Source organism: Xiphophorus hellerii, chromosome 12 (genome assembly GCF_003331165.1).
Source record: "Xiphophorus hellerii strain 12219 chromosome 12, Xiphophorus_hellerii-4.1, whole genome shotgun sequence".
NCBI lineage: Eukaryota > Metazoa > Chordata > Actinopteri > Cyprinodontiformes > Poeciliidae > Xiphophorus > Xiphophorus hellerii.
Window position 1 is genome coordinate 8,256,427 of NC_045683.1, and position 18,705 is coordinate 8,275,131.

The 18,705-nt window shown below is 38.4% G+C and overlaps 1 protein-coding gene across 21 annotated transcripts in view; it reads right to left on the minus strand.

The window, feature by feature from the left end:
- kcnt1b (potassium sodium-activated channel subfamily T member 1b) overlaps positions 1-18,705 on the minus strand; it is a 94,117-nt gene that overhangs the window by 16,773 nt on the left and 58,639 nt on the right. For 13 of the 21 annotated variants that reach the window (XM_032578008.1, XM_032578016.1, XM_032578012.1 and 10 more), the window contains 17 exons: positions 13,359-13,539; positions 12,771-12,935; positions 11,842-11,978; positions 10,965-11,028; positions 10,707-10,815; positions 10,500-10,608; positions 7,210-7,359; positions 6,878-7,113; positions 6,635-6,655; positions 5,413-5,626; positions 3,908-4,013; positions 3,595-3,767; positions 3,026-3,097; positions 2,791-2,925; positions 2,395-2,506; positions 984-1,049; positions 7-108 (listed from right to left, as the gene is read on the minus strand). In XM_032578008.1, the coding sequence (XP_032433899.1) occupies positions 7-108; positions 984-1,049; positions 2,395-2,506; positions 2,791-2,925; positions 3,026-3,097; positions 3,595-3,767; positions 3,908-4,013; positions 5,413-5,626; positions 6,635-6,655; positions 6,878-7,113; positions 7,210-7,359; positions 10,500-10,608; positions 10,707-10,815; positions 10,965-11,028; positions 11,842-11,978; positions 12,771-12,935; positions 13,359-13,539 (2,152 nt within the window). The remainder of the gene's footprint in view (positions 1-6; positions 109-983; positions 1,050-2,394; positions 2,507-2,790; positions 2,926-3,025; positions 3,098-3,594; positions 3,768-3,907; positions 4,014-5,412; positions 5,627-6,634; positions 6,656-6,877; positions 7,114-7,209; positions 7,360-10,499; positions 10,609-10,706; positions 10,816-10,964; positions 11,029-11,841; positions 11,979-12,770; positions 12,936-13,358; positions 13,540-18,705) is intronic. The other 8 variants (XM_032578022.1, XM_032578025.1, XM_032578018.1 and 5 more) reach the window with 3 other exon arrangements.

Consider the following 18,705-nt stretch of genomic DNA (forward strand, 5'->3'; position numbering starts at 1 on the left):
TCCCACCTGGTACAGCAGAGTGTCGAGCATGCTGATGCTGAACACCCGGCCGGCAGCGAACGGCAGCCGGAACATGAAGGCCAGGTTGGAGCCCTTATCGCGCTCAATCTGAAAAATGAGGGGGAAAATGTCCAAGTAGAAATGAAAACATTTTTATGTTTATTCAACAGCTGTTATTTTATTTTGCACCAGCATGCTCTGCAAAAACACAAAACAATTACCAAGTGCTTTTGTGAAGTTTCTACTGCAAATATCTTAAAACTAACTTACAGGTAACTTTTCAGCAAGATTTAGGTTGGTTTTAAGTCAATAATATTAAGTCTTTAACGTTAATAAAAATCTACTAGCTTCTTTATTATTACATGGGAAAAATGTCTTGTTATATTGTCACCTTCTTAAAATAACCATTTTTAATAACAGTCATTATTTTGAAGATGATTTAGGCAAAAACGTTTGGCAAAATGTTTTTAGAAAGGTGATATGTGAACAAAAATCTGCCAGTGGAATCAGCACTTTTTAAAAAATCAATATTGGGGTATTATTGACTAAAAACAGCTCCTCAATCTTTGTGAAAAGTTACTTATGAGTTAATACACTTGGAATAAGATAAAACAAAGACATTCGTGGTATAAACTAGACAAAAACACTTTCTAGGATTTTGTGTGTTTGCAGTGTTGAAGGGAAAAATGTTTTGATTCAATTTTAGACTTAAATTGTTAGGTTTAATAAGTTCAAATACTTTTTAAGTTTTATGTGAAATATTTGAAAAAACATTAACAAAATGAATAAGGAATCTTTACATAAAGGAAAAAAACCCTGAATATAAGTTTTTGGTGATGCAGGGCAAGAAATTATCGGATGGACAAATATTGTTTTCTACGGAATACACTAAAGGCCAAAAGTTTGCAAGCAGTTTTGGAAGTGACTCTAAGCTTCTCTTCACAATTACCTTTTTGTCTTTAAGAAAGGTGGTAAGTACTTACTGTATATTCAGACTTTTCGTTCATTGATATACACGATTTCCCACAATTGACGTTACCAGACCATTGCTGAATGAATGTTAAAAGAAAAGAGGCTTAGTTTTATTGCTGACAAGAATGCTCAGAGTCAGTGCAAAAATAAAAAATACAGTTGCATATCGTGCAGACGTTATGCCATTATTAGTAAACTAGATGAATAAAAGCCAAGTCCATGCAAAAATAACTGGAAAATAAACAAAACACAGATTCTATTAGTGACCTTTTTTATAGCAATTTATTTTGGTCCAAGTAAACTAATGAAACCATCTGTGGAAAATGAATGTAGCTTCCAAACTTTTGGCCTGTTGTGCACATCTAGCCCAAAGTTTCTTTGTTTAGTTGTGTCTCGTTTAAAGGTAGAGCCACTGAGGGACCTACTGGTGTCATCAGCTCTGTGTTTTACAGAAATGACTCCACAGAAAGTGTTTTTCTTACCCACAGTTTCCGTAGTCAATGTCTCTGTTCAGCTGTGTCTCCTTCCCACGGCTTGTTTTTCAGTGTCTTATCAAGTGAATACACTTATTCACATGTGATTTATATCTAATTCCTTATTTACTAGAAACACAGCAATTACAAAATTGTGTTGTTTGAGATTAACAGAATATTGACAAAGTTTTGCACACATTTGTAATTTGAACACAGATTTCTGTTAAAGAGGAGTGGTTCCTCTCTACTGTCGCCATGTTCTTGTTTCTCGATGAGGGATTATTGGAAAAATAATTTTGACACGACAGCTCAGCTTTCTTAACTAGACTTTATTGTGTTATTTTAGTATGTAATTAGATCTAACTCAATTTAAATGTGTGGATTGTTCTGTAATCAACTGAAGTGATTTGAACTGGATTTGGACAAAAATATTATTTTTAGTCAAATGTAAATTGAACTTGTTTCATTTTTAAAATGTAATAAGGTTACATTTGAGCTGAACAAGAAGTTTAAAATAAACTCAATTGAACTGAGTTTCAAGAATGTATAATAACTAATTTTTACACGGTCTACACATAACTCACCAAAGCTTCACCAGGTGAATTAGTTTTATCTTTGTCCAGTGTAACTTTTATGTTAAAATATATTATTTTTGTTTTCTTCAAAAGGTGTTATTCATTTAACAATAATATTTTATAGAACAAGTTTTTGTTAAAAACAGACATTACTGACTGATGGAAAAATACTTAAACTATTACGTTTTCTGACAGGCAAACTAGTCAAGACATACGGGTACGCACGGTCTACCAATGCAAAAAAAAAGAAGAAAAAAAAAAGTAATGGTGCCATAAAGTCATATATTTGCTCACCAAGTAGCTGCAAAATAGATTTTTGTCTGTCAAACAGAAAATTGATGTTCTAAGTTAAAGATCTGTCTAGAAACACCAACCTTCTCCAGTTTGGACAGAGCGAGTGAGTAGCAGTCCTTGGCTCTGAACTGCATGAACCTCATGTTGGACGGATGCGTGAGCTCTGTGATGATGCTGAGACTGGGGAACAATCTGAGTGAGGAGGAGGAAGAGGAAAGATGAAGGGCTCTTTTTTCACTGAAATAAAAGCTTTGTACTCAGAAGACGCCCATTCAGAACAACCACGGGTGTTTTTAATTCTTTTACTACATAAAAGAGTACTTTCACAGCTAAGTTGAAGTTTTAAATGAACTCATTCTGATATCTGAAGTAGTGAAAAGAGACAGAATCCATTAAGTGAATCCGGTTTTCACTAGAGCTAAAGCATTAGGCTTCGGAGTTAATATTTGTAAACAATGAGCCTCTCCATTTGTTACCTGAACATTGTCTGGACATTGACAATAGTCTTGGCATCTGCCATGTAGTCTTCCTCAGCACTCATGGTGCTCTCCTTGTCCACAACCACCAAGTTATCAGCATAGATTATTCCACACTGGAGCAGGTTGTCCAAACTGATGCATTTAAGAAACAAGTATTTAGGAATTCTGGTATTACTGCTTTTCTGTTTCAAATAAAACAAATAATCATCATGTCATACTTCAGATCACTTACTTATCAATAGTTCCAGGCATGAAGTAAACCATTGGAAAGCAGCAAATGGCCTCTAAGAAGTGGTTGTCTGGTCTGCAGGAAACAGGAATTATGGAACAAAACCTCACTGACAGATTATGAGACAATTTGAATGATTTCCTGAAATTTGCGTGCTGATGAGGAATGGGAATATTTGCTAGAATTTCCCTCGAAACAGAAGTGGAATCAGTATTTAATTGAGCAAAGCAGTGGGAGGACTCACTAAAAAATGAGCTGCTAATGGAAATTCATCGAGAAAAAGACATTTCCTGGCTCCACATTTGTGCGATTTTCTTTTTCACTTTGTGGCAAAAGTGATTGGAAATTTAAACAGAAAAAAAAGTAATCCAAAAAATTAATGGATGCTTGCATAAACAAAGTAAGGGATGTACAGATGCTATTCAAGCTTGTTTTGAAATGGCTGCAAACTAACAAGTCATTAGGTGTAGTCATTAGTTCCTAATGCCATTACAGCATGTCCACTGGTTCTGCATCTTTGTACGAGTGAAACAGTCACACATGAAGCTGGAACAGAAGTTGAGGAGTCTTACGGATAGTCCAGTAGCAGCACTATTGGGTTGAGCTCCTTTCTGGGCCGATAATAAGCTCGCAGGGGAACTATGAAGTTATAGAGCCCATTTCCTGCCGTCTCTGCAGACACTATAATCAGCTTATTTTTGAAGCCGTAGGCCTTAGCATCCTCAAAGCTGTTATGTGTGCAGCCCTGGGTGGAGACAGAGTTCAGCAGGAAGTCGTCAGGTTTTTAGCAGAGAAATCACCTTACTTATTGTCTCTGTAATGAGTAAGAGGAAGAAAGAAAGAGAAAGGATGTAGGGAAATGTTACGCTGCCATTTCAGCTTCACCTTATCGAGGCGAAGGCAGCAGAACGGAGCTTTCTGTGGCAGCAGGTGGCACAGAGTTGGCGAGCTGCCGATGTAGGGGGAGTTTGGAGGGTAGCCCTTCACAAAGCTAATGGACAGGAAACAAAGAAATTTAGAGGTGATTGAAACCTGTGCTAAAATACAACGTAAATACAAAGCCTTGTAAAGAATCTTTATCAATCTATTGCATATTTTGTGAAATAAACAACAAATTTTATGTGACAGAAATAGGACTTAGTTGTTAAGTGACAAGAGAAAGCATTCTTTGTTCAGAGTTGTTGTCCTGCTGGAAAGTTAACCTTCACCACATTTTTTGATGTTTTTTTTGACAGCATTAGGACAGGAAATGGGCAGAGAGAGAAGGGAGGAAGACATGAAGCAAAGATGTGGGCTATCCGAGATGACACAGGATTTATTCAAGGAGATCAGAGTAAAGTAAGCTGAAAACAAAATTAACCTTCAGATTTTTATTTGTAAAAATAATTCGCAAGCCATGTATCCCGATAAATTACACTGAGGTTTGTGGTTGAAATGTGACAAAAATTGTTCAAGATTGAGAGTTAGAAATATGTCCTCAAGTTGTGCAAAGAATATATATATATATCTATATATATTTTTTGACATCCGGTATCTGGTTTCAAAATAAAATAAATCTCTCACCATAAATAACTGTTTTCAGAAGAAAGTTTCATGGTCCCAGCCTTTTATCAGATTCTGCTGCAGCTTTAATCAATTCACTGATGACTTGCAGCGTGAAATGCCTGTTAAAGTAAAACAGCTTGACTTGTTTTGATTTGCATTTAAGTGGATTTATTTCATTTAATTTGTGATGCATTACCCCAATCAGTTGTATCTTGTTAAGTTGCCAGTTTGACTTTCCAGCTTTAATGTAGATGCAGTTGCCAATTAATTGCCACATGATGGCACTGTGGGACCTTGAATTTCACTCTGCACTTTCTTCTTAACTTGTTTCAACACTAGCGCTGCGCCTCGGCAGTAACAGAGGCTCAGATGACCATGTTATGTTATGAGCAACTTTAAGAGACCTGCTAATGTTGGGGTCAGTCAAACAGTTGCTGTTTGGGATTAGTGACTGATTCCTCACTGCATCCGAGTCCCTATTTATCACATTTCTGTCATCAGAAAGATTACTAAAGATTTTCTTGAGATGCTGTGATGTCGACTACGTCAGGGACATTGGCAAAAAGGATCCGAGTATCATCAGCATCACTAGAAGAAAAAAGCTGACCTTCCTGTCATGATATTAGTCACTGCGTTTTCCAGCATCATGACACACCGATTACACGCCTGCTGAAACCTCATCTATCTCTCCTTCTACAGCCAATGAGGGATGACGGAGAGGAAGAAAGGTGAGATCAATCAATTTCAATACGCAGGACGCAGCTGCCTCACTAAACACCCCAAACTCCAGAAATCTCCCGCGCTTGGTGTTTCTTCATGCACTGAAACACATCCACGCTACTCACTCCAACCCCACAGAGCCCTCCTCATCTGATTGGTTGGTCTCGTCCTCCGATTGGTCACTGAGGAGGTCGCAGGGCAAGATGGCAGAGGAGTCAGCAATTTCCAAGACGGGTGCGATGCTTGGCCTTCGACTTCCAGCTCCGTTCTCGGTGGGAAGGGTCAGTTTTCCACTTTCCTCCGGAGGATCGGGGTGCTGGAGATCTATCGCTACAGTCCCTAAAAATTACACGGGCGGCGTCAACTAAATTAGATTATTTCATAAGTGAAGCAGAAATTAGATGATGCACAACAGTTTTACAGCTCTTTGCACATAAAAAATGATCTCCATTTGTACATTTCTGACACTTTTTTTTATCTACTCAGCAGAACTTCCTGTTTCGTCTTGAGGAGAAAATGTCTTGCTTTTCAGAAAAATGCTTTGTGTACACAGAGTAGCATGCAAACTGCAGTCACAGAAGTTTATCTATAAATATAGAAAATACTTTCTTGACATACATCATATAACTGCTCATAGTATGATGCATGAAAACTCCATAATGCGTCTGTTGAGTTCAGGACTGAAACGATTAATTGGATTGATTGATTATTAAAATAACTATTATTTAGAAATCAATTAATTTGTCAAATAGTCAATCAATTAGTTAGCTGGGGTATAAAGAACCAAACAAAGGCCATTCCGAGAGAAGTAAATAAGCCAAAACTGTACAAACAATATGTATTTACATTAAATTGCATTAAATGTGCACCTTTTTTAATTCAATTATTAACCGGTTAATTGAAAAATTAATCAACAGATTAGTCCTACATTGTGTTGATAAGTCAAGCAAAAACATCACATGTTGTTAAAAGGATTTATTTATCTGCAGGTGCATCATTTGCTACAAAAGATCAAGCATAAAGGAGAACTATGTTGCTGCACTTTAGGTAATAAAATGTTATTCAAAAATCTTTTAATGTACTTCTAATATTGAACAAAAAAAGACTCAGGTGGTAAAATAAAAAAATCTGCAGAATGTTCCTTTTTTAAATCCAATTAATTAATAGGTAGAATAATAATTATTTACCAAAATTATCATTAGTTGCAGCCCAAATTGAGTGGATGTGCTGTACATTAATGTTTGTACAGCACATCCAGATTAAGTAAGGTATCCCTAAAACTGTAAAGAAGTACATAATAACATTATGGTGTAAAAAGAAACAAGGATGCATCATGCATGAACTTACCATATGAGGTGGCCTGATCAACTTTCACAGGTCAAAAAAACAAAAACAGGCACATAACAATAAAGTCAGCCGATAAAGTAAAGGAAAGCAGGTCAGTAAAGAAATCATGCAAAAGCATCAACAAGCCAGCCACCATTCAGAAATGTACAAAATGCAGTTTTGATTAAAATAAAACATCTATTTTCTCTTTCACGCCAACCTACATAACCTCCCACTGATTATTTCATGTCATTTCAGTCTTACCCATGCTGGCTATGATGCTGTGCACAGGCAGCCTGGAGGGGGCGTCGTAGAGCCCGGTGACGGGGAGACCCTTCCCATGTTTTTCCTCCTGTTTGAAGATGAAGGCCGAGTTCTCCTCCTTGGTGATGTTGATGTAGTAGCAGGTGTCGGTAGCAGCCATGATGTGACGCGGTCCGGGATTCAGGAGGATGCTCTTGTTGTCCTCCCTCTTCACCCCGATCAAACACACACCATACCTGCAGGGAAATTCAAAACGGACCTCAGATATAAGTTATTCTGTGTCATATTTGCCACTAATTAATCCAAAATTTGGCAAAGAAGAATTCACTGACTTCTTATGGGCGTGAAAGGAGGCGTAGGTGAAGCTCTTTCCATCATACTCCCCAAAAAACTTGCTGTCAGCTAAATGGATGTGGTACACTTCGTTCCCAGAGCAGCGGCCATAAGTCCTCTGCCACTGCTCCGGGGATGTCTGCCCCTCCCTGGGAAAAGAGCGCTTTATTATTTACTGTTTTATTTATAGCAACAATTCATATCATCCTGTTATAGATGACTATAGACGCAATTTACACTCTATAAGGTCAACAACGTCACATTGTCCTTGTTTTTTTTTCTCAGGATTATTACAAAAAAAGAATTAAATTCAATTTTAATCAGATTCAAGTGGGGATTCTGGCAGGTTGGGTATAGTAAAATATGAAAACTTAATCTGCTGGGCTTCACGTTATGCATTGACGTTTCAATACTCTTGATCACAAGTTCTGTTTTCCTTCATTACGTTCAACTTTTTTGTAGCAGAGATCAAATTGGGCCTTTTTTTTTAATGATTACTGACATAGTAGCATAGTTGTATAGTTAGTGAATTAATTAAAAAAAATTAATTAAAACTACATTTTCAATAGTGAGCTTTAAAAAACAAACAAAATTTTTTGATTATCAATTAATTGTTTCAGACTCGGACTCGTTGCTGCAGGCAGTGAGAGTAGGGCAGGGATATTTCAACCACCAAAGAGCACCGACTGTTAAAAATAGTTTTACTTTGGACTTTACAACTGCAGCAGAAAAGCTTATTCAGGATGTTTTGTCTTCAGTAAGTGCAGAGGGAACGAGAAGTCCAGCGACGACCAGAACCCTGCCGGCAAATGAAGAGTACGTCAACATTTAGCTGAATGTTTATGTTCTGCAGACTGGAATGCTGTGTTTAATTTACTGAACTGCTAGAGTTGGATCCAAGGATTATGCATTCATTTATGGGATCTTTCACAATTAGAGTCTTCAAATGGCATCAAACTAATTAAAATCACTACTTTAAAATATGTTGGTCACTGTATGTATACGTCAGAGAAAGCAGAGATAATACAACATATAATTCAACTTGTACACATCATTCTTACTAATAAAAAATGTGACATTGTGTGAATAGTTCAGATAAATTATTAGCAGCCCAGGTTTTGTCATGTTCTGTGTTTTTCTGTGTATTTATTTAGAGTTTTCTGTGTCCCTGAGTCTTCGTGTTGTCCGGTCCTCCCTTTGATTACTCCCAGGTGTTTCTCATTCCCTGATTACCCCCCTGTGTATTTAGTGTCACCTGTGTGTCTGTGTCTTTGTCGGGTCCTTGTCTAATGTGCGCTCAGTCCTTCGTGTGTCCATTTGTAAATCAGTTGCTACCGGCGTTGAGCCCTGGCTTCCGCTCAGTCGTGCTGCCTGTGTTTTTGGACTAGTTTTGGACTGTGTTGACTTTATTTATCATTAAAACTACCATCAATCATCTCAACCTGGGTCTACAGCGTTTGCCTCACCACCTTCATCACACCGTTTCTGACAGGTTTATAGCACAGCTGTGTAGACTTGTGAATGAGAATAGTAATTTATGCTTAAACTACATAATAGAACCATAACATCTTTAAGCTCTTATTTAAATTTGGTTGGAAAATATTTACAATTTAAAAAATGTAATCCCTTCCTGCTCAGTCCTCATCGTCCTCCTCAGGTCTAGTCACAATAACAAACACATGAAAGTAAGCTGGACACATATGCTATAACTTTCAATTGTTTTGACAGCGTTTAAATTAACACCTGTGACTGAGATACTGACTTTGAGTTTTTGTCACCTTCACAGGCAGAAGCCAGTGTGAGTTTCCATAATAGACACAGATGTGCCGTGCTTTTAATTTGGCGAGAGAAGCTGATCAAATAGACGGGCAGATTTACAGGCTAAAAGTAGAAACAGGTGATGCTCAGTGACACGGTTTCTGCTGTGCTGGCAGAGCATCAGTCAGTCTGGAGTCTGTGCAGCTAAAAAGACGCTTCCACTGAATTTATTTTTGATTAAACTGTCAAGTAAAGTTAAATCTGCTCAAGTGAATAATGACCAGAATGTAAGTACAAGAAAAGAACGTGGCCAGCATGAAGTCTCTCATTTGTTTTTCAAGCTCGGCCTTTGATTGCTATTGATTGTTTGGACTCGGTAGTAATCCCAGCTGTGAAACCTTGGGAGAAACATAACGCTCAGGCCAAACACCAAATTATTACAAGAACCGACTTAAAAACTGGCAGCAAGTGGTTGCTTAAATAAATATAGCTACTGAAATGATAATTATATTGTTGCAAATAAAATGCAACAGCATGACAGAAAACAACTGCATCTATGGAAGAGGACATTTATCGTTTAGGAGCAGAACCTGGAAATCCCTCACATTGATCACAGAACAGATTGGTTTCCAGGAACCGACACCCTTTCAGCAGTAATGATGGCTGCTTATCTCCAACACAGAAAAGCACTTTTGCTGCAAAGATCCTCTATGCAGAAAATGGGGGTGAACTCCATGGAAGCAAAAGTTAGGGTGTATTTCTCCTCATGCATCAAAAGACAATTTCTATGTTGGACAAAGCTTTTTTTCTTCAGGATTAGAGAATAATTCAAATTTGGTTTAGAAAAATTTCAGTTTTTCTGCTTTTAAGTCTGCTATCACTGACACTGTTCTTCCTGCCACACAGGAGATTTAAGTATTGATACCACATCTGTGAGCCAAACTAATTTATCTTAGAGATCTAGAACAGAAATAACACAGAAATGTTATTTTTCTTCTCTCATCTGGTTCACTGCTGCAGCACCTCCTTCATCTTTCTCAATCTAAGCTGAGATCCAACAAAAATGGCAAAACCAAATCTCTGAGTGTTTAAACAAAATGACATTTTAGTTGCATTGCAGCGACTTTCTTTGCCTACTTAAACATGATAGAATCATAAATACAAACATCAATATTCAAAGTAAAACACTGAATAATTCTGTAAGAAATGCTCTCTTTTGAGGAGTTAGTCATGTTCAGTAAACAAATATTTGCTTGGCTTTGTCTCAGAGAAAACATCTACAGGATAGCTCCTCTATAGATCAGTAAATCAAGATGCTACATGTTTGTTTTCTTTGTTTAACCCTATAGATTACAAATAGACATTTAAATGAGTCATTTATGTGATGTAAAAGTAGATTTTATTAGCTAGGTGCCAATGTTTTGAACTTATTTTTACATTTTTGAATTGAAGTTGAACAATTATAAAGTAACTCTACAAAAAAAAGGTGAAGATTGTTTAAAATTTCACAATAACAGTAGTGTTTACTCACTGTCCTCTGGAGGTGTGAACCAACAGAGTCACTAAGGTGGAGGTGGCTGGACACACGCAGTTGAGAGCCAACATGGCGTACTTGAACTCCTCTTCACATACAACATGATCTGTTGAAAAGATATCATTTACAATCATTTCCAGATCTGAAAAGTGTATATACTGTACATTTTGTAATCATGAAGATATGTATATGTTTTCAATTTACCTGCAAATTTCACGTGAAACTTATTTTCCGGTTTGAGAATTTGGACGTAGAGAGGACAGTTTGGAGCGAAGTCCTTCGCAGCCCAAGCCCTCAAAATAGTCTGGTGATCCTGCAGCAGGAGAAATATCGGTTTTCTTTACCAACACAACAATTTTCAAGAATTTTACAGAGTCTCAACTTTCTCTCTATTAATTCAGGATCCTTTAAGCTGTCCATACATCAGAGATTTTATATTAGCAGCCTCGTTACTTTACTTACAGCAGCAGTTCGGTCGACTTCATTCCTGCTGCTCAGGATGAAGCACGCCTCAGCATCGTCCATCCTAAATGAATCAAAGACAACCAGGCAGGGATTCAGCTGATCACACAATTTAATAATTAGATAAATTCATGCTCAGTCTGAAAATGTTCAAATGTCCCCACACAAAAGCTAAAAAAATAAAAGAAAATAATCCGCAAGATGATATTAAATGATATAGAATTGATGGAATAATTTGAAGTTAAGATTATTGTTTTTCTCTTTTTGCAGAACATTGGTGTTTTAATTTTGTTTGTGTATTTTAAGGCATTTCGTGACGTCCTTTTAAAATGTTTGAAAAATTTTGAAATTGTTGATTTGAATCTTCAACAAGTTTTTGTTGCTTAATTTAAAATAAAAAAAGGGGGAGGACACAAAGAGAAGAAATGCAGCAAATCATCCAACACTGTTAATCAAACCAAAGATACCAACATTATGGACTGTAGCCTCTACCAACAGAACCACACTCTGATCTGTGAAGCACTTTAACACCAATAAATTATGACTCGCTCGTAAAACGATATTCAACAGTATCTGGCTATAAGATTATGCAGCAAAGGATTTACTGATACAGAAAAACATTGTAGGTGATAAAAAATCTGGGAAACTTATGTTTTTAATGTCTGTAGCCTTTGTTCAGTGCAGATGATAAATGTAGGGTGAAATCCTATTACATTGATGTGCAAGCAGAGGGCAGCCAAGAGGACTTGTAGCTAATGCACCGTGTAACTGCTGCCTACTGGCTTTGTGCTGCAACTTGTCCACTTTGATTTTACAACCAGCTGAGACTTTTTAAATGTTTAGATTATACTGTAGACGTGTGCAGGCTAAAACTCACTTGGCCCTCATCAGGTCCTGATCTTTGAGGGCCGACCCTTGCAGGTAGATGACCCTTTGAGACCACAGAGGAATCTGCAGGATGCGGCGAACCTGAATGTCTATTTCTGTCGGGCACAGGATCACCACATAGTAGTCCTGTGAAGCAAAACAGACAGATTTTTTCTTTTTAGGGATTCCATCACTTCCTTTAAAATCATCAAACTTTATGTGAGACTAGGACTGGGCAATAAGTCAATATAAATATATATGGTGAAAAATATATGATTCAATACATTTGTTAGAATATTCAAGAACTTCACTGAACCCCGATCGAGATCCAAACAGCAATCTGGGAGAGGAAAGACTTTAGCTCTCTGACAGCTAGATAAGCAAGTTTGGTGGCATCAACTAACTCCCTCACTCTTTGGTCACCTAGCAACGGCCTGTTGAGTAACTTGTGCAGCAGCAGTTTCATATACAAGGCTAAAATGTGACGCAGAGTTTCCACAACCAATTTAAAATGAACAAACCTGTTCTGCGGAAATGTTATAACGTGTCTTACAGTTTAGTGTAAACACAACTAAACTGCTACTTTGTTGAGGCACTGTTTTGATTAAATTCTTTCCTCCTGCTAACAGAAAGAGTATCATGTAATTAAGTTTGGATGCTCCAGCAGGTTTTTCTCAACATTTGCATCCACAGACTGAATCAACAAGAATTTAAATGATCCCATTGTGCAAAAGTTTACAATAGCAAACAGACAAATTGGAAACTTGTAACTGCCAATGCTAAAGGTGTGGTGTGAATTCAGTAGGAAATATTTGTAAACAATTAAGAATAAGCTGGTGGGCTAGTTGGTTCAAACTCTGGTTTTCCCTGTTTTACATTGCAATGTCTTTAGGTGTCACACAGAAAAGAAAAGCGCTCTAAAAACACTGTCCTCTGTACCTGCAGCCTAGGATGAGCGTAAAACTCATTGAGAAAATCCATCAGCAGGTCGATCTTGAGCGAGCTGACACACAACACAACATGTTTCTCCGTCTGCGCCCGGTGACGGCTGTAGTTCCCTCCAAGCTTCTGGCTCTCCATCCACAAGTACGCTAGCTCCTCAAACTGAATCAGTGAAACAGAAACAATGGTTAAAAAAAGCAGAAAGGGGACCGATTTTGTTTTTAGGCAGGACACTTAAAAGACTTAAACTCCCACGATTAGTTTTACATAAACATCTCATTAGAAAATGTGAAGCAGTCGAGTTTTCCAGAGTTGACAGAATTGCCGGATAATGCAGCGAGCATCTAATTAGGCCGACATTTTGACTGAGATGCAAAAACTCCTCCTGTAGCCTAAAGTCTGAAAATGTAAGATCCTCATTAGTTTTTGATTTGTTGTCCGGCCACATCAGCTGCAAACAACTTCACATTAAAATTTGATAACAGACTCACAAAAAGCACATCTTTGCTTGCAGAAAGTCAAAGAATTTACAATTCTACACGACGGTTCATATGAAGTTTGTTTCATTAATCACGTGGTGCATACCTGCAGCGGAAGGACTACCAGAGCAACACAGATGAGAATGACCACCAGCAGCTGTGAGGGCCAGATCTGTGGAGTAACGTCGCCGTAACCCACAGTGGAGAAGGTGACGATGCAGAAATAAAAGGAGTCAAACAAGGACAGGTTTTTCCCGGCTCTCTCAAGATGCTGAATCCCACAGGCTCTGCGGAAAGATAGGATGAATTATTTACATGCAACCAATGTCCTTCAGGAAAGGATGACTGAAATGAAAACACGACAAAGCTTGGCTATTTATGGTATACCAAGGTTTTAAAAACGTTGCAGTTTTAAGACAACCGGAGGTTTCTCTGGTTGTTGCGCTGCCCTTCCCCCACCTGTTTCTCCAGGCTACCAGTTAGCTAGCTGAATCATGTTTGAAACCTTGGCCAAAAGAATGACAAATTTGACTGTTTGGAAATATTTCTGGTTGCCAAAGGAAACACAACAAATAAAAATGTTTACATAACATCATTTTAATGAATAATAAACGTTACTTTATAGTCAGTGGAAAAAATGTGGTTATTCAATTTCAAATAAAAGCATGTTATATATTTTTATTTTAAAGATGATCTATTATGCTTCCTGTTAGGAAAGTTATCCTCCTGTTCATTTACTCATGAGTTTATTTTACAAGTTATGTTTTCATATTATTCTTTTCATATTATTCTTTTATATTATTACTCTCATATTATTCTTCTTTTTATATTTACTTAACTTCTCTTTCTTTTGTAGTATGTTATTAACTTTGTTTAGGATGTTTGCTTAGAAGCTAAAAACGTTAAACATTCATGTGTTATTAGTTCCATATGTAACTGATTAGTTGTGGTCAGCCACATGCCCTTATAAGGGCATGTCCATAGGAGGTTTCAGAATGTAAAGACGGTTGGTCAATTCTCTGTGTGACTGTGTGAAGAGAAGCCCAACCTCCTTTTTCTATACAATAAAGAGAAATGCAAAGAAAGAACTGGCAGAATTGAGTCCAGACAGTGTTTGACAGCGATTCGTCGCGTCTGTTCTCAATTCTCCTATTCTGCAGAAAAGAAATCAAAAGAAACCTAATCTCTGTCTCTGGCTGGTTCTTTGCAGGTTGTGACAAAATAAACCTATCATTTTTGGAGGCTCGTCCGGCATTCCCAACATACCCGCCGCTGACAGACGGAGGAAAGACGCGCTGAAAACTGCCGGCAGTCAGGTTCTTTAACCTGAAAGTCCCGGGGGGTAAATTCCCCGCTGGGCCAGTGTCTTAGGTCAACCTCTTTCAGCCAACGGCGGATTGACGGGACTCAGACCCGAGACAGAGCAGGAATCAGCCAAGTAAGTAAATAATGTGGTATCCGGGTGGTTTTCAGTCCCCCGTTTGATGTAAAGTAAAGAAGGGAAAGTATAAAACACACACACGAAGGGAAAGAAACCTGTGAAACCTTAAAAAAAACAGTGGGAAAGCAAGTGGTGGGCCTTGTTGGGGATGTGTAGCAAGAATCCTCCACTCAAATCATTTATTGAGTTGAGTCGAAGCGAGGATTACCACGACAAGAATTTAACCACCACCCCACTTCCAACCCCCGTTCTGTAGCGTCCACCCTAGGTGTCATAAAGAACGGGACGAAAACACTGTAAAAAATGGGTTCTTCACATGGGAAGGTGAAAAGTCTTAAAGGGGATGAAAAGTTTATGTGTGAGATGGAGCCAGGTAACTTAAAATACCTCGCTAAATGGAAAAAAAAGTACGGAGTAAATGGTGTATTGAAAGTGGAACAATGGAAGGACGTGGTGTGTAAATTAGAAACAAGTGTTAGTTCAAAAACTGGTACCAGACAACAGAAAAAATTAAAGGAACTTGTAGTTGCACGTAAGTGGTTAACCCAGGCACAAAATAGACATAATGCGCGTGCTAAAAATAAATTAGGCCGAAAAACCGAAGCTTTGTTTGTTAGACCAGAAGATAATGAAACTCAACCTCGAGCTCAAGTATGTGCACAAAAAACCCCACCCCCAGCCTTTGACCCAAAGGAGGACGCTCCTGAGGCATTAAGGGGGGTTTCAACAGGCCAGCCTGCAAAACTAGAAAAAAAACAGGAAACTTTGGGTCCCTCTCAATCTACTCGCAGTAAAACAACCCCAATAACTGCTAAAATCCATGTACAAATGGAAAATCCTCCTCCATATAATTCTTCTAAAACTCCGGGTTCTTCTAGCTCATATCAAAAGTTGTACCCTTCACTGTCTGAGCCATCAGAAGAGTTATATCCGATGGTTCAGGTTGCAAATCCTAATCCGGGAGAGGAAAATAAACAACCTACAATACTAGTTTTCCGTCCGTGGTCTCTTGAAGAAGCCAGAAAAGCTGTAGAAGGTGTAACTTCTCCAAAAGAAGATCTTGATAAATGGATCATGGATATGGAAGGGATTTATAATTCTTATGGATTAAATGGATATGAATTTGGCCAAGCCTTGCAATCTTCTTTAGGGAAAGATTGGGCAAAAGTCCGGGGCACTTATACTGGATACTCAATCCGTTCTCCAGGAACTGCTTTACCATACCAAACGACTATGGGAGGTGAATTACAACATCAGTGGGATCAAGTTCAACAAAAAGCTAGAGAGGTTTTTGCTAGGCATGCAGATTATTCCCACCTTGGTTCAATTAAACAAAAATCAGGGGAAGATGTCGATGATTTTAAAATCCGTTTTGAAAACGAATATAAATTTCACAGCGGCATTATGTTCAGTGATCACAACGGCTCTCCTTACCAGCAACAGTTAAAAAATATGTTAATGTCCGGGTTTCTCCCACACATTGCTAAATGGATTAGAAAACATCTGGTAGCATTTAACACCTCCACCGTTCATGAGTTAATGGAGTATGCACGGCATGCAGAGAAACATGCAAAAATAAAGGGAGGCAGTTCTAGTGGGGGAGATGCACACATCTTCTGGGCAGATTCCACCTCTGACCCAGAGGAAGTGTTTTCATTTCAAAGCACCCGACCCCCTCAAGGAAATAGAGGTGGTTTTCAAGGAAATAGAGGTGGCCCTCGGTCTAGGGGGTTGTCTCAGTTAAGAAATAGAATACCACAAACAGAGGAGGGGTGTTGGATTTGTGGGTCACTAGATCACTGGTCAAAAGAATGTCCTAATCAGAGACAGGCGCCACACCAAAGGGGGAGGAGGAGAGGTCGCAGGGGCAATTCACGACCTTATCAGGCGTGACTAGATGAATCAACTGTTAAAAACGAAGTTCAGACTCAAGTTGTTAATGTGTATGGGGCAATGGAACTATTAAATGCATTAAAAGAAAAGCCGTATATTGTTCTGACTGTCCATGGTCAACCTGTGACTTTCTTATGTGACTCTGGAGCTTGTAAAACTTGCGTTAAAGACAGTGTAGGACTCAAATCCTCCAATACTCCTATATTTGTAAAATCAGCAAATGGTCAAACTTCACAGGAGTGGATGTCACGCTGTACTGACATCTGTGATCCACAGACAGGAAAAAGGCTGCACGCCCCTGTTGTAATTTCACCTAGCTGCCCAATTAATCTCTTAGGGCGCGATTTGATGGGAAAATTAGGCATTGCAATTTTCCCTACAAAGGGAGGAATGAAAGCTGTAAGAGTTGAAAATGTTATGGCCACAGTAACTGAAAAACCAATGTATTATGCTCTGCAGCTGCCATTTCTTAAACAGATAAGTGAAAAAAGTGAACTCTTAATCAAAGCAAAAGAGTCTCTGTCTGTCCCTGTTGATGAAACACCGTTAGCAGAACTAGAAGTTATCATGAATGTGTGTTTAACAACAGATGACAGATATGCAAAAAAATTCTTAAAGCAGGAACCAATGTTGGTGACTACTCAGTATTTATATACTGACGGAAACTCATTTGCAGCAGCTTCTGTGCTTCTGCCCACACAACAGCTATCTCTTTATTGCCTACCAGGGGTCCCACATCTGTCTTTGTTTAAAGCTGATGACACACAAAGCAGAGACACAGGTCCCCGTTTAAAAGCAGCAGAAATGGCATCTGATTTTCTGCCTTGTTCTCAAAAATTAGGCTGGACGTACAGTCCGAGTACACAGCTTTGGAGAATGTCGTACAAAGTTCTCTTCGATACAGAACCAAAAGTTACAGATTCTCCTTGACTTAATCTAGATTCTACAGTCCTACTATCGCAGTCTGATGAGGATGACCTACAGACTTTGCCTGCTTCATTATGGTCCACAGGTCCAACAGATGTAGGATTAATTACTATAGTGGAACCAGTCACTATTACTCCAAAATCACAGTGTAGGCCCAGAATAAAACAATACCCGTTAAAACCGGATGCACAGGAAGGAATAAAACCTGTTGTACAGGACCTTTTGGATGCTGGAATAATTAGACCATGTTTTGATTCACCATGTAACACTCCAATTTTTCCAGTACAAAAGGCTGATGGAAAAAATTGGCGGATGATCCAAGATCTCCGAGCTGTGAATGCAGCAGTCCAAACTCGAGCCCCAAATGTTCCAGATCCACACACGTTGCTTAATTCCCTAGACCCAGAAAGCAAATTTTTCACCGTGATCGATTTAAGTAATGCTTTTTTCTCAATACCAGTACATCCTGACTCACAATACTGGTTTGCTTTCACTTTTGAAGGAAAAAAGTATACTTATACGCGTTTGCCACAGGGTTTTGCTGATAGTCCAACTATTTTCACACAAGCAGTTATGACTTGTCTGGAAAGTTTTACTCCGCAAAATGGTAGTCAAATCCTGGTATATGTAGATGATCTTCTCATAGCATCTAAAAGTAAAGCAGCATGTAAAGCAGATTCTCTGCAACTTTTACATCACCTTGCATCTACTGGAAATAAAGTTAGCAAATCAAAATTACAGTGGGTTCAACAACAAGTTCGCTATTTGGGACATCAGATTTCTGAAAATGGGAAGGAAATACATGATGAGCGAAAATCTGCAATAGCGAATGCTCCAAAACCTGTAACAAAAAAACAGATGATGGCTTTTCTAGGCCTCTGTAATTATTGCAGAGCCTGGATCCCACAGTTTGCAGAAAAAACACAACTGCTACTTAATCTCATTTATGAGACTCCTATGGCCATGTCTGAGGTGATAACATGGACACCTGAAGCTGAAAAACAGTTCACAGATTTGAAAACAGAGCTTATCTCATCCACAGTTCTTGCGCTACCTGATTACAGGAAGCCATTCGTTCAAACTGTTGATTGTAAAAATGGGTTTATGTGTTCAGTCCTGTTACAGTCTCATGGAGGAAAATTAAAACCTATCGCATATTATTCCAAACGGCTAGACTCAGTCGCATCTGCAC